Source organism: Budorcas taxicolor, chromosome 7, assembly GCF_023091745.1.
Source record: "Budorcas taxicolor isolate Tak-1 chromosome 7, Takin1.1, whole genome shotgun sequence".
NCBI lineage: Eukaryota > Metazoa > Chordata > Mammalia > Artiodactyla > Bovidae > Budorcas > Budorcas taxicolor.
Window position 1 is genome coordinate 57,252,012 of NC_068916.1, and position 25,278 is coordinate 57,277,289.

Sequence of the window (25,278 nt, forward strand, 5' to 3'; positions counted from 1 at the left end):
AAGAAATTTATACCCTTGCTTCTCTAAATTTTGACTCCATATCTGTGGTTTGTTTGTTTTTTTTAAACCTTAGAGAGTTCTTATGTACTTGTTTTTTTCTATATTGTTGCTGAGTTTCTAGTTGTAATTAATAGGAACAGTGGGTTGTACTGGGCTACAGTGTCATAGCACAATAGGTGCTTTTATTTTTAAATACTTGATATAGTCAATTATTAAAAGCTTCATAAATAATTGCATTTGAGTTTGTAGTCTGTCTGGTTTGGTAAGAAATAGTAAGTATTATGTAATAGGTCAGATGCTGTGGTGTGTTCTTTAGCTTTAGAACTGCTTAATAGCATTATTATTTGCTGTTAGGCTCATCTTTTGTGATAGGTTAACACTGAGTGTGCCAGACATGTTCCTGAGCACTCTAACTGATCATGAATATTTTTCTTTTCCTAGTTTTCTGTTAGTATGTTGAGTTGCTGTTTTACCTCACCCATAGCCAGTCACCTCTCCTGTTCTGAAAATCATATTTGGCTCTCTGTAAGGAATAATAATACGAGTGTGTCCTTCCCCACCACCACCACTTCCCCTTTTGATTGGATGGCATTAAAAGACCTAACTATAAAATATGTTCCATAAGGTAAGAAAATGTTTAAATCTATTCCTAGGTGTGTTGTTTGGACTGGTGATGAGAGGGTCTTCTTTTATAATCCTACCACCCGTCTTTCTATGTGGGACCGACCCGATGATCTGATTGGAAGGGCAGATGTTGACAAAATTATTCAAGAGCCCCCTCATAAAAAAGGAATGGAAGAAGTGAAGAAACTAAGTAAGTCTTAAATTAGGATTTATCCTCTAATTTTAGTATTCTTTTAATATTTTTATGGAATATATGAGGCAGTTTAGAAATGTCTGTTTTCAAGAAATATAAGGAAAGGAATATTTGAGAAATGGAAAGTAAACTGCGCTTCTAGATTGAGTTCATATAATTAAAAAATAAAGAATTTGGATAAAATTGTGGTTTGTAAAATATTTATATATGTATTTTAAAAACATCTTGTTCTTTTCAAGGTTGTCAGTACAGGATACATTGGTACTGCTGATGCTTGCTTCATTCTTATTAATGGTACTAAAAATGCTCCTCAGTGAGCCTTTTAGCACCTTTTGTGATTAGTGTTACATATTTTGAAATAATCAAGCTGTGCAGAGTATTTTTAAAATATTTTTTATTAAAATTTCATTAACTAAAACTGCAGTCTTTTAAACTTGATGAAATTTAGGGAAGTAAACCTTATTCTTGGGACTAGAGAGACACCTGCACCTTATTAAGAGTTAATCTTTTAATTCACCTTACCCTCAGACAGCCTTTCAGTATATAAGATATATAGTAAATATAAATATTTGTATATAATTTTTATTGCATTTTTAATTGAAAATTTGCCATGGTATTGATAAGATCCTGTTTTTTAAAAAACCCTTTATGTAGTATAGAAGCATGATAAATGACTCATTTAGTACTTTAGTTGAAATAAATCCTGATTATATCATTTATAATAATTGAGAAATCTTCATATATTATATGTATACACATGGTACTAACATTTTCTGCTTGCTAGTGATTTCCAAATTATTGGAACTTGGTCTACCTGGTGCAAAAGGTATAAGGGTTTTATCCATTTATTTGATAAATTTTATGTTAATAAAAATTTCAGAATGAGTCAAGTTTAATGTAAAGGAAGAGTAATAGAGGAGTTGTAGAATTATCACGATTTGTTTACTGTTTTTTAAAGAAGTGTTATAGATAGATAAATAGTTAAGGAGTAATTTTATTAAAGAAAAGATTGTATAATATATGCATATAACTATTCATAATTTTTGAAATTTTTTTTGCCAGGGCACCCAACTCCGACAATGCTGTCCATCCAAAAGTGGCAGTTCTCTATGAGTGCAAGTGAGTGAGCTATAAGTTGCAGCTTTAAAAAATACTGCTGACACAAGTGTTCTAGCAGTGGCTAGCAGAAGGATTCATACCTAAGTATTTAAATTGTTGCTTGCTTATTTTTATTCTGACAGTTAAATTAAATTTTCTTATAGTTAAAGAAGAACAAGAATTAATGGAAGAAATGAATGAAGATGAACCTGTTAAAGCCAAAAAACGGAAGTAAGTAATACTTATAGTTTATGTAGTTTAGGTAGATTTTTAACTTTAAAAGATGATTAGGCTACAGTCAGTTCATGATTAGAACAGGTAATGTGTGTGTGTTAGGAGGCAGAAGTTATCATTGCTCTCTTTAGGCCTATTACTAAGCCTTGGTTTGAGATGTAGAAATGGTGTCCCTTCTGTTTCTAGATGTGGGAGAGTTTTGGTTATTTAAATATGTATTATGAAGCCAAATGACATTATTATGATAAATTGTTTTCAGAAATTCATTACACCTGAATTTTATAAAAAAAGTTTCCTTCCTAATGTAGACCCCAACAGATACTGTTCCAAAAATCTGATAAATGTAGACCCAGACTTCTCTCTCTTTTTATATACTTGTCACTTCACTTAATCCTTGTATCCGTGGTCATTACTTGTTGAAGAGGGAACCCCTGAGGCTATTATTATTAGAAAGTGCTCTGAGAGAAAGAGAGTGGTATAAATGGAAGCCTTAGTTTGACCAGTGTGCAGTAAAATATGAATGTTACTAGTTATGGGGGGTGAATGGGTGGGGTAGAAGGCGTTTGTATATGAGTGGGGGAGGCATGGGACCATTATTTAGCAGCAAGAAGGAAAGTTTGAAGACATTATTATGGATTGGTTTGTCATAGTCCTTATCTGAGGACAGATTGAATGCAGCCAAATTATGGCAAGAAATCAGTAAGACAACCCCTGTTAAGGGTGTTTCTTTTTTTAAAAAAGTTTCTTTATTGGCAACAGTGTTAAAGAAATTCAGATACTAAAGTGACTCATAATTGACTACAGTAACAACAGTTGTTTGAATTTTTACAGTTGACTTTTTAGTTCTTGACCAAATGTATTTTTTATTAGTTGTAATCAACTGAATTTGTGTTCTTAAAAATCTAGAATAAGAATTTGTTTTCTTAATTATTATAAATGACTGTATTCATTCTGTTTATGTACCATGATTTTGGATGCTCCTACAATGTTAAACTTTTAGGTTGTTTTTAATTGTTTGTTCTTATAGACAACTCTGTAAGGTTTTTAACTGCTTTTATCAGGAGAATGTCAAAGAAGTCCTTTATGTGGATTGCCCGAGCTTCTCTATTTAGGTACAAAGCTAAAAGCCTGTTTTTCCTGGCTTAGTTTTTCTTTTATTTCTTTTATTGAGATAGATAGTGATAGTTTGTATTGTGACATTTTCATTTAGTATAATTCTTTAAAGGTTATTTGTTTTCATTAGTTGTATTTCTTGTCTTTTAACTCTTTATATAAATAGTTCTTAAATAAATTATTATAAGAGGGTATATTGTTTGGCAAATTGCTTTTACCTGTTTGTTTTGTGCATATCTTAGGTCACAGACTATCTCGCTAAGTTCCTGCAGGTCACGGATTGTATCTTCTATTTTTGATTCGTTCCCTAAATTGCTAAATACCTCTCACCATATTTGTGGGCTAGCCTTAGTTCCATTTAAATCTCCTGGGCTACCTTCATTTCCCTATATAGCATGATTTTGAATTTCCTAATGTTCTGTTTTCCTAATTCCCTTAAGTTTATGCAGGAAGTATGAACCAATTTTATTTGTATACAAAGCAGATCAAATTTAAGATGGAAGATCTGCTTAAACACACCTGAATATTACTGAATTACTTTTTTTGATTATTCACATGAATGGGCCTTCTTCATAGGGCAGATGTGTGAGAGGTGACTTGAGTTCATGTTCACAATGTCACCTGAGTACTGTACAACAGCAGGGTTGCCCTTAGCCCTGAGGTGCACTTTTGGAGAAACAAGAAGTAGTTTAGTCATTGATGAACAGTTCTAATTCCACCTAACTACTCCGGGGCCTATGTTGCTCTCTGGGACCTGTCCTTCAACTTAAATCTCAACTTATCACCCAGAAAGTGAGTAAAAAAAATGTCAGGTAGGTAAGGTATATATCTCACATATCCACTTGGCCAAATTTGCAGATATTTTATTTTCAAAATAAATATTTGAGATTAGTAAGACTTTTACCAGTTTTTCTTAGATTAAAAATCGTATGCATTTATAATGTAAAAACATTTTGGAAAATACTGTTTTTCCTATATCATTTCAAAAACTAAAAATTCTGTGCTGTTTGATTCTAACACTTAGAGTTTATTGCAATATTGGATAAGTTTTGTTTTTAAGTAAGGTCGTTTATTTTGTGTATCAAGTAGTATCAGGGAGAGACAGCATATTAAAGGTATTTTTCTTTCCTAACAATGTAGCCACTGTAACATCATTAGAAGCTCATTGTAACTTTATTATTATAATGAAAGTTGCTTATCCCTATAGAGTTGATTTGAAAAGCTCAGTATAATTTGTTTTTGCCAAAAATACTCTGCTCAGTAGTGAGTCTTGAATATTCCAGTGATTTTAAGATTTTAGTAAGATTATATATTAATATTTTGTCAGTTGATGCCTGTATTTTCTTTTTTATAGGAGAGACGATAATAAAGACATTGATTCAGAGAAAGAAGCTGCCATGGAAGCTGAAATTAAAGCTGCCCGAGAAAGGGCCATTGTCCCTCTGGAGGCCCGAATGAAGCAGTTCAAGGACATGCTGCTAGAGAGAGGGGTCAGAAAACAATCTTTGGGGGAGATATTTCTGTTTTGTATAAGTAATATAAATATGTCTTGCTAAAAGGTCAAATCTAAGGTTAGTGCTCATGTCGTGGGGGCGGGATAAGGGAAGCCTGTCAAATCACTGTGCTCTTTTTCAGATAGCCGTTTTCTTGGCTAATTATATTATGTTTTAACTAAATGCCATTTTATTATCCTTTTAAGTACAAATAACATTTAACATTTATTGGGTCATTAAATTTTGGTGAGTAATATGACGAGTATTAACATTACAGAATGGCGGACTACTCGGGATAGGTAAGGTAAATGTGATTCTTTTAATATCTATAGAATGGCTTTTGGTTAAAGGAGTACTGGTACTTTATGATATTACTATTAATGAAGCTTAATTGCGAAGGGATTTCAACCTTTTGATTATATTCACAGATTCATTTGAGTAAGTAAAATTGTTCAACTTTTCATCACAACATTGTTCACAAGATTAGAGCAAGCTTGGGAAATCAAAATGCAAATCTTCAAGGCTTTTTCTGATGTACTGATTTTTAAAATGTCACACAGTAGTGGTTATTTTAATGAGTAATTAAGTGTGTTATTTCTATATAATATAGAAATGTTCAGAGCCAATTAGTGTGGAAATTTGCTTTTGCCTAGCCTCCCACTGCTTGTCATTTATTAGTGATGGAAACTGCAGTATGGTTTTTATTATGTGTCCTTTTTAAGTAGACGTCCCGTAGATTTCAAGCAAAATTATATGACCTTTCAGTTTTTAGAGCCAACTTAATTTATGAGGCAATACATTTTTTTTATTTTAAAGGTGTCTGCTTTTTCAACATGGGAGAAGGAGTTGCACAAGATAGTTTTTGATCCTCGGTACTTATTGCTCAATCCTAAAGAGAGAAAACAGGTAAAATGAAAATAACAGTAAGAAATGTATATCCCTTGCCAGCATAACTTTTAAATTGAACCTTTTCATACCTTAGTGACCCTCTGTGTGGACATTTCTGCCTCAGAAATACTTTGATATTTTTGCCATTATGGACATGGCTTTTGCCTCATGAACATTTTGTCCTTATGTTTCATATATACTGATGTTATACAAAGGTTTCAAAATCAACTCATGTACATTTATTAATTTTTACTGGACAGTTCTTCTGAACTGATAGTTCCAGTGTTTGAGCCTTCCCAACTATTATGTGTCGGTATATACATATATATGTATCTGTATCGTAGACAGACAAGACTCAGCATGTTTTATCTCACACCTTCTACATATACATCTGTTAAGTGGCAGCTGTTAGGATGTCTTTTCATAATAAACTTAATGGACTCTTCAGGTCTCTACTGAACTAGAATTATAAGAACTAGAGTTGCCTTATTACTGAGCTGCTGTTTATTCCCATTGTGATTCAGTGATATATATCTCATAGTGAATGCTTCCTCTAAAGTATTGCACACTGCGAACTTTCCTGAATTACCTGGACCACCCTGACACTGATCTGTGTAAAACGTTGAGTATGTTGAACCACTTGCTATAGTGCTATTGAGGTACACAGTTTCATTTGGTAGAAGTAGTTGTCCATCTTCCATATTTATAATTTAATGGTTGGAATAATTTAGGTCTAATCATAGACTTTATGAAAAGAGGAAGTTTACACTGTGTCAGAAATGTATTTGAGACTCGAAATAGGAAGACATGACTTTCCATATGTATTTACACCTGTATTTCATGCACAGTAGTCTTTTTTATTTTAAACTCTTCATGTGTGATGGTCTCATTTTCACTCAGTTGATGGCCCTATCAGAACCTGTAAATTAGCCTTGATTTTTTACTTTCCCCACTGTGCATTTCAAGTCTCATCAGCACAGTCTACCTCAAAAACCTTTTCTAAATCCAACCTCTTTTTTACCATTTCCTTCACTAAACCCTAATTCAAAATACTGTGATTGTGGTGCCTAATTGAACTCCTTGCCTCCTCCATTCTTTCTGTCCTCTGTAGTCAAGTTCTTTTTCCACACAGCAGCCAGATTAATCTTAAAATTTAAATGACAAATTAAGGCAGTATTCTGTTGCTTGAAAAATGTGCGCCTCTTTCTGTTTGAGTTAGAATAGAGTTTTCATGGCTGTAAGATTCTCTATATACTCATATCTGCATAGTTCTCAAGGCTCTTAGGTTCATTTATTCACTAACACTGATATGCCTTGGCCAGTACTGGAATATTCTGATACTTACTAGTCCCTCTTCTGGAGTGTTCTTCCCCCAGGTGTTTCCATAGCTTACTAAATCATTTACATTCAGATACTTGTCCAGATGCCTTCTGATCAACCTCTTTGCCTTCATTACTCTCAGTAGCACTCAGAACTCTCATCTAAAATTATTTTACCATGTCTTTTCCTATCACAACCTGGGGACTTTGATGTTTGAGAGTTTGCTTAGATGTCTTTGTAGACCCTGACTGCTAATGATTAAGAACAAGGCACTAAAATGCTCTTTGGGCTCTCTTAGCATCTGGGTGGGCTCTTACGATTGTTGGCTTTACTGTAGAACAGTGGTTCTCAACCAGGGTTTTTTTACACTGGAGGACATTTTAGTTTGCCCCAGTGAGGGAGTGCTGCTGGCATCTGGCAGCCAGAGATGCTTCTGAACATGGTCTGGTCAGTGCTGAGGTTAGAAACTGCCCTGCTGTAGGATGATTTCAGTTTATTGAGATCCTCTAGAGCAGGTCATTTTTAAGCTGGTGAGATCCTAGATAAGGGCTGAGTCTTGATAACATGGTATATTTTCTCAACGTGGTATGTTTCCTCAATGTGGTATATTTTCTCAATCTAGTTCGCCTCAATCCTAATTTATGTTCTCCCAGTCCAGAGACGGTTTTGCCTTTTAGAGGAAGGGTCAGCAAAATGTTAACATGTAGGATTAGATAATAAATACTTCAGGTTTTGTGGGCTGTATGGTCTCTGTCATAATTGTGTAACTCTGCTGTTGTGATGTGAGAACACCTATAGATTTATGTGAAGGACTGAGTGGACACTGAAGTTTGAATCTTATTTAATTTTATGTGTAATTAAGTTTTCTATTTTTTCCCCCACCTTTAAAAGTATCAGAACTATTCTTAGGCTGTATAGGAATGGGCAGCAGGCCAGGTTTGGCCAACAGATAGTGATTTGCTAACCCTTGCTTTCTAAAATCACTCCTTGCCTTTTACTGAGTTTCAAAAGTGCCCTAGATACGTAAAATTGGCAAGGAGGATCTAGTGATTAAACTGCTTTTTCAAAATCTTTGTTATAGCTGTATTGTGTCCTTACTTCATGGGTATCTGGTGCTGTCAATTCTCGAGCTAGTGAAGGAGTCTCTAATTTTAAAAACTGGCTCTTGGTTTCCTGACTGCTGGTTTAGGGTCAGCTTTCTCTTGTCTGCCAAATCCTTTATTGCCTGTCCATGTGCTTTTCAAGTTCCCAGAGTTGCTGTTTCTTTTTCCCCCATTTCTCTGTTCTTCCTGATTTGTAACTTAATGGAGATCCTCTATTGTCATTTTATTGTTGTTTCAAGAAAGCAAGCAATAGATATGTATGTTCAGTTCATAATCTTGACTGTACATTATTAAATGGAGAAAAATACACAGAATACACATATTCTATGTATATACATACATATATATGTATGCATGATTACATTTTGGTGAAAATAATTATATCTTAAAGAAAAGCACAGAAATAAGATTCCAGTATAGATTCCATCCATATTGTTAATGTTTTTTCTAAAAGGGATTTGTGAAGACTGAGATTTCTCTTTAACTTTTTATATTGCTTAAAATTTTAAAAATAAACCTGTACAGAAAGTAAAGCCATCAGGCACAGGCTTTTAACTTTTTAATTCTGGAAGCCTAAAAACAAGACTTGTATGCTTGTGTAATTCTGTCAGTTGAAGCTTTAAAGTTGAGATTTGCTATAGATCATTGGCATATAATTGAGTTACCTATAATTAATATACTTTTCCTATTTGGGGACAGATATTGACATAGCATTTTTTTTTTTTTTCATAGATTCTGTAGTTTGGTATTTAGAGTACCAGTTGAAAGACTGACATCGATTTGTGTTTTTTTTCTGATAGGTATTTGATCAGTATGTAAAGACCAGGGCAGAGGAAGAACGCAGGGAAAAGAAAAACAAAATAATGCAAGCCAAGGAAGATTTCAAAAAAATGATGGAGGAAGCAAAATTTAATCCGAGGTATATGGTTTATTACTGTCAAATATCAAAGCATGTATGTATTTTCTCCTAGATCAGTTAAACCATTTTTATATATATATCTTTTGGATTTGGAGACATGAAAAGCTTCTTGTTTGATTATTGATTTCTGGCTTTCCAAGAACCTTCTTTCTTAATACATTTTCTTTGGAGGATTCCTGGTACTGGTTCCTGAGGCACTGGTTTTCAAGAAGGTAGCTTGTTTTAAAAGATTCTCTTTGAGAATAAGTTTCTTTCTCTGAAACTAGTAAATGATTAAAAATCTACTGTCTCTTAAAGGTTTACACATAATAAATTGCAGAGCAGGGATATTATTTTGATTGAATTGAAATAATGTAGGATCTTTCATTTTAAAAATTTCTAAATGTGTTGATGATTGTTCGACACTTCTAATTGATTGTTAGTATATATTGAATATATAAGATGGCTGAAGGAAAGGAGATATTTTAAACTTACACGCTTAGGATTATAATAATGTCATCAATTATTGGATATCTTAGATATATGAACTTATACATATATGCAGTTAAAGTAACATGCATATGTATGTGTGTATTACCACATTCAGTCTTCAAAACAGCCAATATGATTTAGGCGCTCATATCCTACTTATTTTAGAAATAAGGAAAGTAAGATTTATACACATTAGGTCACTTCACTGAGTGGATGTAGAATTTCAACTAGATTGCAGTATTTTAAATTGCTATGAATATCCCAGAATATGGAGAATTTCTGAAACTATGGGGTAGAATCATGGAATCTCTGGGTTAAATGGTACTGTTTAAGGGTAATAGAGTTTGAGACTCTCCAGGAGATCTTGGGCTTTTTTTCTTAATCAAAAGAGTAAAAATTCATGGGTCCGTGTAGTTGTGACTCTGTTATAAAATATTTTTTGGAAAAGAATTTACTCTTAGGAGATGCATGCTGAAATATTTATTGATGGAATCTCATGATGTCTACAGGTTACTTCCGAATGATTCCGGAAAATATATCCATAAAAACCCTTTGTGGATCTGGGAATAATTGAGACTCCAATGAGATTTCTCTTTTGTAGATTTGAAAAGTTAAATCTTGCTGTATCACAGTACCCTACTAATATTCTTTTGGGGCAGATAAAATTGTTTGAGTGATTTTTACTATGCAGGTTATATCAGAAAGTAAAGCCATCAGGCACAGAACTGGAAGTCTTACCACTTGGGGCATTGGGCCATATTGCTAAATTGACGCATTTGACAATTGGCGTAGAGATTAGGACCCATTTTAGTAAGTATGAAACAAAGAGGAAAAACTTACTAAAGTTGAGAAAATACCATCCATAGACTTTCTTTGAATTGGAAAAAGACCACAAGCACAGAACTCTAAAGCACTAGAGTATATTCCAAGGGAAAGAATGACTGGGAAGAATTACCTAACTTTAGTGCCTGTTTTTTCTATGTCTTTTTTCTTTTTTGTTGGAAATTTCAGGTGTACTTCCTATGGTTAACTTCAAGTCATTATTACTCTTTCTCATCCATTATCACCGAAAACTATCCCCCTCACTCTTTTCTGTAAAGAACTGTTATACCATGTCTGTTATAAAGTATGTAGCAAAATGCTATTATAAATCCTTTGCAGTAGCATTTTTGGAGTTAAAACATGAGTCATATGAAAACATCTCTATGGAATCTAATGCTAAAACTTCATTTTAGTCTGTTCTGATAGAAAAAAATTTACTGCCTTTTTTTTAAACCTATGTTAAGTAATAGAAATATGTATTAAATGATTGAATTCTCACTTGTTCATTGATTTTACATTTTTAAGAAGTTTGTTCTTTAATCATTGTAATACTTTTTCTTAAAATTATAAAGTAGGGTACCTAATTTAACATGAAAAGAAAACAGATTTATTGGACTTAATCTTTGTTTTAATACATGAGATAAAGTATTTTATTTTTGTATTGAGATAGATGGTTTTTAAGGGAAAAGTAAGTTTTATTTTTCACCTCTAAAAATAAGCTAAACATGGGAGCATTTGAATTCTTACTATATATAATAAGGTAAAAAGCTTCAGATATTGAAATATATCCAAATATATGAAAGCTTTAGAAATGCTTCTTTTATTCATGGAAAAACTTCTTTAATACTTGGTTTCATTGTCCCTCATAGACTTGATTTTCCATATTTCTACCGAAGCTACCTAATTGTTCATCCATTTTGATCATATTTTAAATTCTTTGAACATGTTTTTATTTAATTCTTCCAATATAATTATAGTAGTTTAAAAGATTTGTCTATACCTCAAGCAACATCTGGGTATCTTGGGTTACTTTTTGTTGCTTAAGGTTTCCCCCCCTCCTGTGAATCACATGTTTCTTTGTATGTGTGTGATTTTTAATTGAATATTGAAAACTGTGGAATAATAGGTATCTTCCTCTCAAGAGTATGGATTCTTGTTTTAGCAGGCAGTTCAGTTACAGGCTGATGCCTTTAATTTTAGGTTTGATTTTATGCTGTTACTGTGAATCTCAGCAAGTGGGAATTGTTTTTGTCAAACTTACAGCTTTGTCTCCCTGTGGATCTCTTGTGGGTTTTGTTGTCCTCATATTGTTCTTTTTCCAACACTTCTCAGTGTCTAGTGTCTCGTTTTTGCTCTTAAGCATGTAGCAGTTTGGTACAGGGAGTAGTTTTTCTGCTGTTTTATAGCTTGGTCTTGGCTGTCTACTTACTCATGGGGAATTTCTAAATGGTATTTTTCTGGGGTGCCTTCTTTCTATAGCTTCTTCCTCTGCCATTTTTTTTTAGCACCCCCAACTCTGATCTTTGCTGCTTCTAGCTCGTGGGGATTGCTGTACTCTTTTTGGACTCTAGCTGTTTGCATTTTGGGAAATTGTCCTGAGGCAGAGGGGCCATGGGGCTTCTTACACAGTTTTACCCTAGCTGTTGTCCAGTGCTTGAAATCAGTTGCCTCATATATTTTGTCTGATTTTATAGTTGCTTTTGGAGGGAGAGCTAATTCAGGAAGAGTTACTCAGTCTCTTAGAGTGGAACTAAAGGAACTCTGAAGTTTCTTGAAATACACAGATTTTTTGCTCTCCGATGTCTGTCCCCCTAACATCATGCTGATAGTAATACAGAGCTCTAACCATGTTTTCACTCTTTAGCCCTTTTACTCTTTTCTGTTGGTAGATGTTGGGACTCATTGTCTTGTTGGCACATACTCTTAATGGGAAGATGATATCATCTGTTCCTTTCTTTAAGTAGAAATAGCTCTACCAAAGTTAGCACACTTGCCATTTTGTTGCAGAGTTACATTTAGTGAATTTGCAGCCAAGCATGCTAAAGATTCAAGATTTAAAGCAATTGAAAAGATGAAAGATCGAGAAGCCTTGTTTAATGAATTTGTGGCAGCTGCAAGGAAGAAAGAGAAAGAAGATTCGAAGACAAGAGGTGAGAAGGTAAGAAGGTTTTTGGTTCAAGTGGTGTGATTGATGGGAGTATGAATGGGAAGGGACTAACCTGGTGCTGTTTCTAATCTCATTCATGGGCATAAATATTAAGTTGGCTAAAAGGTTCATCTGGTTTTTCTATAACATTGTATGTATGGAAAAACCCAAACAAACTTTCCGGCCAACCCATAACAAGAGCCATATTTACTGTCTAGCTTTTAAAGTTAACTTTTACAATTGTTTATGTGTGTGTGTTTGACTGCTTCCATAATGCACGTTTAGTAATGTCACGAAACTGCATAGATTTTCTTTATATTTTGTTAATTCTGTGCCCATTAAATCCAGAACTGGTTATTAGGCTGTTCACTGGTGCTTGTCTGCTAACATTTCAAGGTTCTTCATAGGCAGTAACATTTAAATTTTTCAAAAAGCTTCTTTATATTTTTTGCCCTCTAAAAGATAGCATTTTAGTGACTTTCTAATCTTTTAGTAAACATATCTTACATATGAATTATTGCTTATCAGAATTAAAGGTCAGCTATTAAAGATTAATGAATTCCAAATGTCATTTGATAGTGGTGTCACAAATGAAGAGGAGCACACCACTGGGGAGGCACACTGGTAGGGAGGTGGCACCAGTGGTGCGTGAACCATCAAAACACGCAGCCTCTCTTCTCAGTGACCCTGTGTGCTTTTGAATGGAGAAAAAGAACCTCTGAAGCTTTATTATTCTTGACATTTAAAATTGCCTCTAATTCCAGAGGGTTAAAATATTTCAAATTCTATTGAGAAATGTTGTTGTGGAAATAACACCACTCTTGTTGAAAAGAAGCGTCTTTAATTGAACAATAACAGCAGTATTAAGTGAAATAACTTTTGTCAGAAATAACTGAAATTTCCTGGTTATGTGATTTATTATGCTTCATGGTAGATCTTTCCAGAATCCTTTCACTCTTAACTTTTTTGGGAGTAAATGATGCTGTTTCTCAGAGGAAGATTGAGTTTTACATAAGCATTTTGTCTGTTGAATTAGAATCATGTCAATGAATTGTTTGCTATGATTGACTTTTAGTAAGAACTTACTGATATCATATGATTGCTTTTAAACAAATTGAATGTTTTTGCATTTGTAACTGATATTCTTTCTCTAAACATGTTTTTTGTAGCTATTTTATGTATTGTTTTATAACAAGTGAATAGACTTTTCAGTTTTGTGCTGTGTGGCCTGTCAGTCAGTTCGGTCTGACAGCTGTTCAGTTACTGATAATGTAATTCTCTGATGAGGAACGAATTGGCATCTCCTTGGTGGCGTAGATGGTAAAGAATTTACCTGTAGTACAGGAGACTTGGGTTCAATCCCTGGGTTGGGAAGATTTCCTGGAGAAGGGGATGACTATCCACTCCAGTATTCTTGGCTGGAGAATTCCATTAACAGAGGAACCTGGCAGGCTGCAGTCCGCGGGATCGCACAGAGTCAGACATACAATAAGCAACACTTCACTACACTTGTGTGGTGCTTTCAGCCTCATGTGGTTCTGGTACATTGCTTTTGAAGGGGGGCAGTCTTTTTTCTATAAAGTAATGAGAGTTGTGTCCAGAATGTGTTAATTAAAATAAGACATTAAATAAACATTACATCTAAATAAACTTTTTTTAGCCTTGTACTATTACATTTTGGGGGAAAAATAGGAAATTACTAAAGTGAAACTTTTCTTAGCCAATTTAAAGAATGCAAAGTCAATTACTAACTAGGTATTGAAAGTAGAGGTTTAAATGTATATTTTATATTCAAATTTGAGAAGTATCTGGCTAATGAAGTTTTATCTCTTCATGACTGCTGCTGTATATTCTTATGAAGTATATTGGCAGTACATTAAAAATTTCTCTTTTAGTATTTATTTACTTTTGGCTGTGCTGGATCTTTGTTGCTGCACACGGGCTTTCTCTAGACTCAGCAAGTGAGGGCTGCTCTAGTTGTGGCATGTGGGCTTTTTGTTGCAGTGGTTTCTCTTGTAGAGCAAAGGCTCTAGGGTACATGGGATTGATAGTTGTTCCTCGCAGGCTTCCTTGTCCCACATCATGTGGAATCTTCCCAGGCTAGAGATCGAACCCATGTTCCTTGGATTAGCAGGAGGATTCCTTACTACTGGACCACCAGCGAAGTCCTGAAGTACATTTTTTAATTGCATTTTAACTGTGTATGATTGAATAGTAAACTGATACATTGGAATTTCTTTGTTCTTATGATTCCTAACTGGTCTTTGTAACAGATAATTGAATCAATAGCTGAATAGTAGTAATTGAAAGGTAATTTACTTGCTGAGTCAAAACTCATGAATGATACTGACTTTTGATGAAATACTTTTTTTTCCTCTTTAGTTGGGATTTTCAAACTAGAGTGCAGTCATCATTTTCATGTAGCTTTCATGGGTAGTTTTATTTAAAAAATGCCCCTAAAACTTTTACTGGGCAGTTTTGTTTACCAGCGTAGCTACCCTTGAGTTTTTGTTTGTTTGAGAATAATTTTATTATTCTAACCAATTTTTATTATTGTTTCAAATAATTTATTTTTTGGAACAACAGATTTGAAGCTGCACATAATGGGGTTAATCCTTTTGTAAAGTTGGCATTTTTCTCTCTTCCCTCTCTTTCAAATTAGCTGCTAAACATTTTTTGTTGCAGTACATTTGACTGAGGAGACTATTTCTCCCTTAACTAAACAGCTTAGTTGGTAAGATGCTTTTATTTTTAGAGAGGAAAATAGGGACGATAGGGTGTTGAATTGTTGCTAATGATAATTGACTTTTTATAGTTTAGAAAGATTCTTATTTGATGCAGCTTAGCTATTTTATTAACATAAATTTTGCTTTCTGGGAATTTAGTGTTCATTGTGTCATATACAAAGTAGATATGAACAGAAAAAGTGTTACATTGCTATTACATCAAGTAGTTTCTTTATTGCTATCTAGAAATACTGGGTTTATGAGTTATTTCTTATTAATCCAAACAAAGTCAAAAGCAGAGTTCCATGAATGGAGAAATACACTGAATAGTTCTTATCTTTTAGAAAAGTCTCTAATACAGAAGCTGTGTTTCTTATAACCTTACAAGTGTTTTCCAAAAAGGACATCCACCTCCCTTTTAATCCTCTTTTAGGAGAAATGAAGTTACAGGGAGAAGGGAGAGGGTTGAAATAGAACTAAGGAATGATTCATTTTATTTTGTGGCCCCACAGAAATTCTGTTTCTCATTCCCTTGGTCAGATGGGGAGACAGCATATTTAATCCCTATGGGGAAGAGAGGATCTTGACATGGTTAGAATCCTCTGCTGAAATGAGTTTAGCTACCTCAGATGTCTTCACTGGTAACAATACACAATAACCTAAATGAGACTGAATTTTAAAGTGGATCCTCAAAGTCCATAGAAACAAATGCTTGTTTATTCTCTTCTTCTCGTATTAAAAAATAAAAAGTAAAATTGGGAAGAGGCTTTCTAAGTATTGCATATGTTGACACTAAAGGATTGATATATAGTATCTTTAGTATAATGTTACTAATTTGGTACTTAATTTGTTAACATAATTTCATTGACACATATTCTGGTGAAGGCATACATGTTTAATGGCTAAAAAGTGCAAGAAATCTGAATATAGGTTTTTTGTTTTAGAAATGACTAATTATAGAAATTATACAGTTTTCTTATACATACAAAGGTAAAAACATTGCTCTTTTTTTAAAGCAAAATATAAAAGTTTATTTTTTGTTTTTACACTTTTGACAGTAAGTTTCAGATTTGTAATAAGACTTGCTGTTTGGGTGCAGCTGTATCCAAATTCCTCTATTAATTTTAACAGTTGTATTAATCTACTTTAAAAAATATTCTTACCATATTGATGTTGAAGTATTTTTGCCATTTGTTCATAAGCCTGAATTTTAATTTCTCATAAAAGAGCAGTTCTGATACTTTTTTGTTTTTGACTAAAATTTCATTTAAATGTATTAAATTATTCTCATCTTTAAGGTCAGTGAGCTTTGTTCTAGTTGTAAATCTTTATGAAGAGTTTCTCATGGCATATTGTTTTCCTCCCACCTTACACCTGTTTTGAAATATAGATTAAATCGGATTTCTTTGAACTACTATCTAATCATCACTTGGACAGTCAGTCTCGATGGAGCAAAGTAAAAGACAAAGTAGAAAGTGATCCACGTTACAAAGCAGTGGATAGTTCATCCATGAGAGAAGACCTTTTCAAACAGTACATTGAAAAAATAGCCAAGGTAACCATTGTGTTTACTTTCATGGTAACCATGGAATAGTAAAACTGTTAATTGCGTTATAAAGGTATTTGCCACTTCTTCAGGGTTTAGAATTTTTCTTGTTGGTATTCCTAATAGAACCTTTAGTAATTAATTTTGGAATGAGTGTTTAGGTATATTCTTGGTAAAAACTAGGTTTGAAACCTTGTATTTGGCAAACTAGTCTGGGGTCATATGTTAATGGAGTTGGTAATTTCACTTTTACAGAATTTAGACTCAGAAAAAGAAAAGGAGCTTGAAAGGCAAGCCCGCATTGAGGCAAGCCTTCGAGAACGAGAGAGAGAGGTTCAGAAAGCTCGTTCAGAACAAACAAAAGAAATAGATCGAGAGAGAGAACAGCACAAACGAGAAGAAGCTATCCAGAATTTCAAGGCTCTTCTGTCTGATATGGTATATATTACTGTTTTGCTTTTTTCTGTTAAGTATTGGGTATTAGAAATCTGTTATATTACCTCATTAGTGGACATTTTAATATTCTTTAAATTGACTCTGAGAGTTGTAATTTATAAGTTACCTATAAAGTATTTTAAAATTGAGTACTTGGTATTAACACCAATAGAATAGGAAATCGTAGTTATTTAATATTTTCAGAAGTTTGATGTTTTGTATTTGTAAAATTTCATAATCTTTTAGTCTCAGAGCTTTTAAAAAATTGTCCTTGATGAAGTCATCTTAAATCATCATATACTTGCATGGGACTTAAAAAAAAATCCTCCTGTATTACCCAGGTTGTTCAGATATGTAGGGTTTTTTGTCCCTACAGTGAATGCCCTCAGGCCACCCTGCTGTTCTGCTTGCTTTTTCCTCCTTGTTACTGTCTCTCCTACGATTTCTTCTAACAAGGCTCCTGTCATCACTCCTGTTGCTTCCTCTGATTTCTTCCCTTGCTTCTCCTGGTCGGTTCTCAGTGACTTTTTTTCTGTTTCCTGCGCAGTTACAGTTGTTTCCTGTTTTTTCTCCCTGCCTCTGCTTCCCCCCGATTCATTCTCTTTATGGCAATCACAGAAATCTTTGTAAAAGGCACATCTGATTCTTGTCACTCTCCCTTGTTGCTTGAAGAGAGTGAAGGTCCTTGCTACTCCTGGCAGTTCTTTTTTATTTTGTATTCCCAGTGCCAAGCTCAGTGTTCACTTGACATGTTTTTAGGTACTTTTTTTTGGGTAAATAAATATTTTTATATTTTTCTTCATTACTTTTTTTTTTGGCTTTTCAGCATCCTGTATTTCCTGGTGTTGGCAGCAGGGTGACTTAACTTGTAATGCCATTGCTATCCATGAAGCATGCCTTTCTGCTGGTTGCAGACCCAGCCAGAGCTATCACGTTGTCTGTTCTCTTATCTTCTTAATGATGTTCATTCCTGCTTGTATGTGCAAGTGTCACTTCCAGGATATAGTTAAGTCCCAATTTGACCTTAAGAAATTTTTTCTTTGATCTGGTGAGCTGCTTATGCTGTAAGACAGTCCATTTTCTCTCTTATTTATATCCATTTCTACTACTAGAAGTTGGTAAGGTCTTCAGTAAAGTACCTAGGAACTTAAAGTTCTTAGGGACCATGGTTTATGGGCGATAACTTCTCTGCATCCTTCTTACCTTTCAGCCCATACTATATAGCTTAGATGTGCTCTGGTAGATGAGATTTCTGGTTTTAAAGGAGTAGATTTTCAGTTACTGCTTGGCTAAGACGGAGTCATCAGAAGCTTTTTTTATTAAATGTATTGTTCCTAAACAAAATAAATGAGTCTTTTATTGACGAAATATAAAAAGATAAGTCTGTCTCAGGTGATGGATAGCATTCTCTGTTTTTAGGTACGTTCTTCAGATGTGTCCTGGTCTGATACTCGGAGAACTCTACGGAAAGATCACCGCTGGGAATCTGGATCCTTGTTGGAAAGAGAGGAGAAAGAGAAGCTTTTTAATGAACACATTGAAGCACTTACCAAAAAGAAGAGGGAGCACTTTAGGCAACTTTTGGATGAAACTTCTGCAGTAAGAGTCTTCTACTTTTCTGCTTTAATCTGGATGAATCTTTGTTAATAATTCCTATAAGTAAAATATTGATGTGATTTTTCATGTCATGGTCTTTAGGACCATTACTGAAGTTCATGGGTTTCATGGCTCTTCTCTGAGTTTTTTAAGTAAAGTGGTACTCTTACTATTTAGAACTTACTTCATTTTTATTTTGTATTCCCAGTGCCAAGTTCATATCTATTCCCTTAGTAATTCCAGATGTTCTTATCTGTGTGTGAACATTGATGCTTCCTGATGATCGATTTAATAGATACCTTCCTTTGCTCTATTTTCAATTTGGTACCTTCTTCCCCTTGTTTGGCAGTTTGTGCTCTCTGCAGGTTTTGCTCCTATTTGATCTCTTTTTTGGTGGTGGTTTCTTTAGAAGTTATGATATTGCCCATGGAGATACAGGGTTTGCAGTTGATTGTCATAGGTCACCTTGACTTGACAGTATGGCCATGAAAATAACTTGTGGCAAGCCAACAAAAAGAAATTGCGTTAAAGCTGCCTCCCTCTCCCTCACTAGTCCCATCACACTTGGGCCTAACGAGTGATTGCAGATCATTGTGTGCTATGATGTATCACCCCTCAAGAAAAGTCAGTTCTGTTTTTTTATTCACTTGTCTTTCAAAGATTACCTTAACATCCACATGGAAAGAAGTTAAAAAAATCATTAAGGAAGATCCTCGGTGCATTAAATTCTCCTCCAGTGACAGGGTAAGAAAATTTTGTCTTGAGATTTACTTTCAGTTTATAAATATTAACTGGGTGTTTAATCAGCAGCACTAGTATCTTGACTAAAACGAGGTTGATGGTTTTACGTGAATAATGTTGAAAGAAAGAAATCTTAAATTTTAAGTTTATGTTTTCTTTCCTGTATGATATCTTTAGCAAGACAACACAAGAGGAACTTTAAAATTTTAATCGTTGGGTTTAAACCTGTGTTTTGGGATCTTCTAAGAGATTAAATGAAGCTGTAGTTTTTATTTATTGTATAGTCAGGTCCCACTAGATATATTCAGGCTGGTAATTGGTGCTGGGCTACCAAAAGTGCTTAACCCTTACAACCATGCCAGCAGGAAAACGTAACATGATCTCTAGTTCTTAATGTCCCAGAAACTTAGGGGAGCCTCAGCTGTGTGAACCTTGTAGAAGCCCTCTTCTGGTACACTCTGACTCCTCTGTAGGAAAAAAACTCACCAGGGGTCTGAATTAGTGAGTGATGTCAACGAAAGTGTAGCTTATTCCCATCCATTTTGTCCCTCGGCCTTCATATTTTCCTTCTTCCCATTGTTCTTCGTCCTGGTTGGTTTCTCTAGGTCGAGTTCAAAAAGCCCATGATCTAATATTCTTCCCCCTCCTACTCCATTAAATTTTAGATGTATGGACCACAAAATATACATGATTGGAAAAGTGTGGTAGCTGGATAGCTGAGAGATCCATGCAGTCTCTGAACTTTTCTGATTGTTTAGAATTAATAATGCCTTTTTAAAGCTTGGAGTTTCTGCATGTCTTTGCTGGTCCCTTACTAAGCTCTCTTACTGAGCTAAATGCTCAGTTGAACTTACTAAAGTTCTGAGTATTACTTTGTAAATTATGCCACATTATTTTTGTGCTTGAAGATATACAGTCTTTAGGAATGCACATTTAAACCTTAATTTCTGTATTTTTAAGAGTGTCTACCATGTGAAGCTGTGATGAAGGGTTAAGGAGATATTTTATAAAAGCCTCAGCACAGTGTAGCACGTAGCAAGCCCCCAATATATGGTTATAACATAAAACATATATTAGCTGCTACTAATATATGGTTTCTTATTCTTGCTTTTTACCTTTAAAATGTACACTGCAGATTTTACCTTTAATGAATGTTGCATGAACAGAAATGTGTCTTACTGCTTTTTTCTTTTGAATTATTTTATGTTGTGACTTATCGCTCATTAGTTTAATAAATAATTGATAATAATTTTGGAATTAGTGGAATTTTCTCCCTAATCTTACTGTCTTTTTGCAGAAAAAACAAAGAGAGTTTGAAGAATACATCAGAGACAAATACATCACAGCCAAAGCTGACTTCAGGACACTTTTGAAAGAGACCAAATTTATAACATATAGGTATGTGCAATGAAATGTTTCATATTGCCAATCATTGTCTTTACTAGTCCTACTCTGATGGCCAAGCCTACTTTGCATTCACACACATGTTGACATTGTTAATTTTTAGGAATAAGAAGCAGCCAACTTTTCTCAAAGGCTGAATACAGCCCATATCTACCTTTTTTTTTTTTCTTTTTAAGAAAGGGCCCAGATGTTAATTCTTATTTTGTGTTACCCACCCATCTATTTTTTAAACACTCTTTTGTTTTTACTTCACTGCTTTTTCAGAAGTATTTTCAAATACATTAAAGTTGTATTTCATGAAGAGACTTAAAAAAAAATCCTTCACTGTCTTTCCTCCTCTGAAGACTAAATATTTAGTGTGTTCATTCTAAAGCTTGAAATCATCCTGTTTAAACTCAGCAAATGCCTTTTTTTCTCAGATGAAAGCAGTTTGCTGGATACATTTAAATTAAAACTTCAAAATTATAAAATCAGCACTTTAAAACAAGATTTTGCTGTAACATACCCAATAGTTCCCCACCCCCTAACAAGTTGTCATCGGGAAAACAGTTTTATATCGCTTAGCAGTCAGTGTGCAGGAAACTATTTTTTGTTTCATGCTCCAACTTTTCCTCTTTTAAGAAAAAAATTTGAAACATCTTAATGAAGGGTATGCACGGGAGGATAGATAGTGCTGAGGGTGTGGTTTTTAGGATTTTGTCATTGGATTTTTTGGTCAGGATCCTTAATGTTTTGCATCAGCTTGGGCTTTTAAATTAGATGTGAAGTAAGACTTCTTTCTACATTTTTGTAGTTAATTTAGTGAAAGATGTGAAAGTGAAAAAGCTTGTGAAAGATGCTGGGATTGGCAGCCCCGCAGACTGAAGTCCTCTGTTCATCCACAGAACAGGTACAGCACGGGCAAGGTTACCCACCCACCCTCAGCCCTGATCTGGAGGGACCACCAGCAGGGGTGGGAGGGTAATTCAGCTTCTGAGGCCCTTTCACTCCTTGGAGTCTTTGCTGAGGCGACTTACAAAGGTGACCACTGCAGTGAAATTTTTCTTTAAAAAAAAAAAAATGGAAACACAATTAGGAACTAGATGGACATTTCCAGTTCATTTCTGAAAGACCTGTGAACAGCAGTAAGTAATTCTTGGACTTCTTTTCTTATTTCAGATCCAAAAAGCTAATCCAGGAATCTGACCAGCACCTGAAAGACGTAGAAAAAATTTTGCAGAACGACAAACGGTATCTAGTACTAGACTGTGTGCCAGAGGAGAGGCGTAAACTGATTGTGGCATATGTGGATGACCTGGATCGCCGGGGTCCACCCCCACCTCCCACAGCGTCAGAGCCCACAAGACGATCAACAAAATAATTTGGAATACTCTTCCACAGGGTGTCTGTTCATTCAAAACGCTTGCATGAGCCAGTTTTCAGGTTTTTACATGTATGTGCATTAGTCAGACTATTGCAGAACCATCTGATGAGCAGAAGGAGAAGCATCCGTGAACAGTTTCTGAACAGAGAACACTTTGGAAATATTTATGCTTTTCTTTGTATGGCATGACTGACTTACATACTCAAATATAGGCTGTCTCTAGTAAATCTAAAATCTTAAAGCTAAAAAATCATCCTTTTATGAGATGTGGAAGTCAGTGACTTTTGGTGATGTTCTTTCTAGCAGTGTTATAATACATGCAAGATGTAAGAGCATTTGTGGTTTGAACTTGCAAGATGCAAATACCACAGATTTCCCCCCCAAAAAAAACCTAAGTTAGGGTTTGTTTGTTTTGATTTTGTTTTTTAAAGCGGGTAAAAGGAAAAAACACTGAAAATTGAATTATCTTCCAGAGGCTAAGATTATTATAATGGACATACTTTGACCTTTGTCTCTAAAGAATAGTTTCATTTGTTCACTTATGTGCTTTGATTATCCCCTTTGAATTATAGGCCAAGTCTTGTTGTTTAGCCTAAGAGAAGATTTATTTAGGAATTTCTTCTCAGGTATGGAGCCACAGTCATAACTAACATGTTGGCCAGACTAGGACTGCTGGTTAAACACATTTTATTCACCATTAAGTGATCTTTATCAATATTCTGGATTAGACAACAAATTACCTTTCTTGGATGTTCCTTGTAAACTATACTCCTGTTTGAATGTTAATTTTTTGTTTCTAAAGTTTAATTTTAAGATGTTTGAATGTTCAGTTTATGTATTTGAACTACAATAAACCAACCCTTTTTATATATGTGGATTGTATATGATTATTGTTATATAATGTATAAATACTTCTTTTAAACCTGTTCTTAAAAGCAGCAGCAAATGCTGCAAAGAAGGTTTGAATCTTGAGTATCACGTCATTTAAAAGGCTTGAATATAATAAATTACTTGTACCATAAAAGGGAAGAAATTTGTAAAGAACCATTTTGGTGCTCAGTCTCATAGCAATATCTTACTGCTTCATAGCAAGAAGATGCTGATGTTTGTCTGTTTTCTTGTTCTCATCTTTTATATTAACATATTGATGAATGACTTTTTGGATTCCTTTCAGTGTGTTGAGTGCATCATACCATGAAACTTAGATTCCTGGTTACTCTGTCTAGCTTTACCTCTCCAGTTTAGAAAGATCTCTATTCATTCCTTCATAGATTTCTAGTTTGAATCACCACCATAAATAAAATGTTTAAGAAAAAATATACGTTAATAGGATAATTTATTTTCCCTGTTATCTCACACCTTCTACAATGGCGACAAAACCTTTAAAAGGGACGGCAATAGATACGTTTTATATGCATACAGACCCAGACACACATCACACACATACAAAAACACAGTCACATCTCTGTGATATAGTGCTTAGCTTAAATATATTAAGCGCCACAGAAATTATGTGGACTCTATATGTAGAGTTGGCTTCCCTGGTGGCTCAGAGGGTAAAGCGTCTGTCTGCAATGCAGGAGACCTGGGTTCAATCCCTGGGTCAGGAAGATCCCCTGGAGAAGGAAATGGCAACCCACTCCAGTTCTCTTGCCTGGAAGATCCCATGGATGTAGAAGCATGGTAGGCTACAGTCCATGGGGTCCCAAATAGTTGGACACGACTCAGTGACTTCTCTTTCTTTCTGTAGAATGGATTATCTACAGTTTTAACTTACAAAATTGGTAATTGATGGTATTTTTACATAAATCCATGGATTGAAGTCTGAAGTGAAACTGAAAATGCGTGACAAAAGAAACAACTATTATAGAATTAAGATTGTCTTACAAAGGTAAAGTTTCTGGAATATTTATTTTGTTACCCTGAAATCCACATAGTATTGTGTGCCTGCTCAATACGCTGTTTCACACTGTAGAAAACTATGAAGAAAATGATTTGGTGATACCTATTTTAGTTGCCTACTTTTGCTGCAAAATACTTGGAATTAACCACATATGGTATAAGTCAAACTTTTCTATGCAGATTTCTTTAAGGGGGCAGGTCAAGACTTTGTGTATTAGGTGTTTTTTTTTTTTAATTGAAATACAGCTGATTCGGAATATCAGGTTAGTGTCAGATTACAACACAGTGATTCATTTTTATATGTATATACATATATATTCTTTTTCAGGTTCTTTTCCCTAAAAGTTATTACAAGATAACAAGGATAATTCCCTATGCTATACAGCAAGTCCTTGTTAATCTCTTAATTAGTAATGTGTGTATGTTATACCTAAACTCATAATTTAAAACACACACACACACCCCCATTAGGTTCTTATTAATGACAGGGTCATTGTAGTTACATTGTGTTTCAGTATCTTCATTTTGATTTGGTGCTTATCAGCAAACTTTTTAAGAATACATGATTCCTTGCTCTCTGATACCTGTGCCAGTGTTAAGTTCTCACCTTCCTGTAAAGCCCCCATGTGCTAAATGATAATTTTGAAAGCAGCATTCAAGACAAAGCTTAAGTCTCCAAAACTATCTGAAGCAAAGCATAATGTTTTTATTTGTTTACAAGTTGAAATAGTGAAAGCTTACATCCTCCATTTACTATAGATAATGATCACAAGTCTTTAATTGAGATAGTTCATCACAGTTTTAAAGGTAATCCTATTATATAACTGTTGCCTCACAAGACAGTATTTTAGATACCTGTGTTTATTGTAGTTTAATGTGCTTTTGTGAGCCTTAAAATGAAATATGAACCAAGGCAAAAAGCCCTATCTATCTTCTGTGTTAAAACAGTAAATCATGACCATTTATAAGGAATAAACAAAGCCACTGACTGTACATTAAGAAATTCCATCCACAGCATGTTTCTATATTTTCTCCATTGCTTAGCCTAAAAGTAGTTTTGTTTTTCTCCAGGGAGAACTCAGTGACAATATCCCAGAATTCCATTACAGAGTAACTAAAAACCATGGATAAATATCTTTTT

At 34.4% G+C, this 25,278-nt stretch overlaps 1 protein-coding gene across 4 annotated transcripts in view; it reads left to right on the forward strand.

Moving 5' to 3' along the window:
• Positions 1 to 23,084, forward strand: part of TCERG1 (transcription elongation regulator 1) — a 50,653-nt gene extending 27,569 nt beyond the window's left edge. For 2 of the 4 annotated variants that reach the window (XM_052642504.1, XM_052642506.1), the window contains 14 exons: positions 654 to 814; positions 1,880 to 1,936; positions 2,080 to 2,146; positions 3,211 to 3,261; positions 4,617 to 4,752; positions 5,572 to 5,661; positions 8,867 to 8,985; positions 12,286 to 12,436; positions 16,541 to 16,705; positions 16,952 to 17,134; positions 18,551 to 18,730; positions 19,388 to 19,471; positions 20,766 to 20,866; positions 22,031 to 23,084. In XM_052642504.1, coding sequence (XP_052498464.1) covers positions 654 to 814; positions 1,880 to 1,936; positions 2,080 to 2,146; positions 3,211 to 3,261; positions 4,617 to 4,752; positions 5,572 to 5,661; positions 8,867 to 8,985; positions 12,286 to 12,436; positions 16,541 to 16,705; positions 16,952 to 17,134; positions 18,551 to 18,730; positions 19,388 to 19,471; positions 20,766 to 20,866; positions 22,031 to 22,232 — 1,747 coding nt within the window. In that variant the 3' untranslated portion in view covers positions 22,233 to 23,084. The remainder of the gene's footprint in view (positions 1 to 653; positions 815 to 1,879; positions 1,937 to 2,079; positions 2,147 to 3,210; positions 3,262 to 4,616; positions 4,753 to 5,571; positions 5,662 to 8,866; positions 8,986 to 12,285; positions 12,437 to 16,540; positions 16,706 to 16,951; positions 17,135 to 18,550; positions 18,731 to 19,387; positions 19,472 to 20,765; positions 20,867 to 22,030) is intronic. The other 2 variants (XM_052642507.1, XM_052642505.1) reach the window with 1 other exon arrangement.
• The last annotated feature ends 2,194 nt before the right edge of the window (positions 23,085 to 25,278 follow it).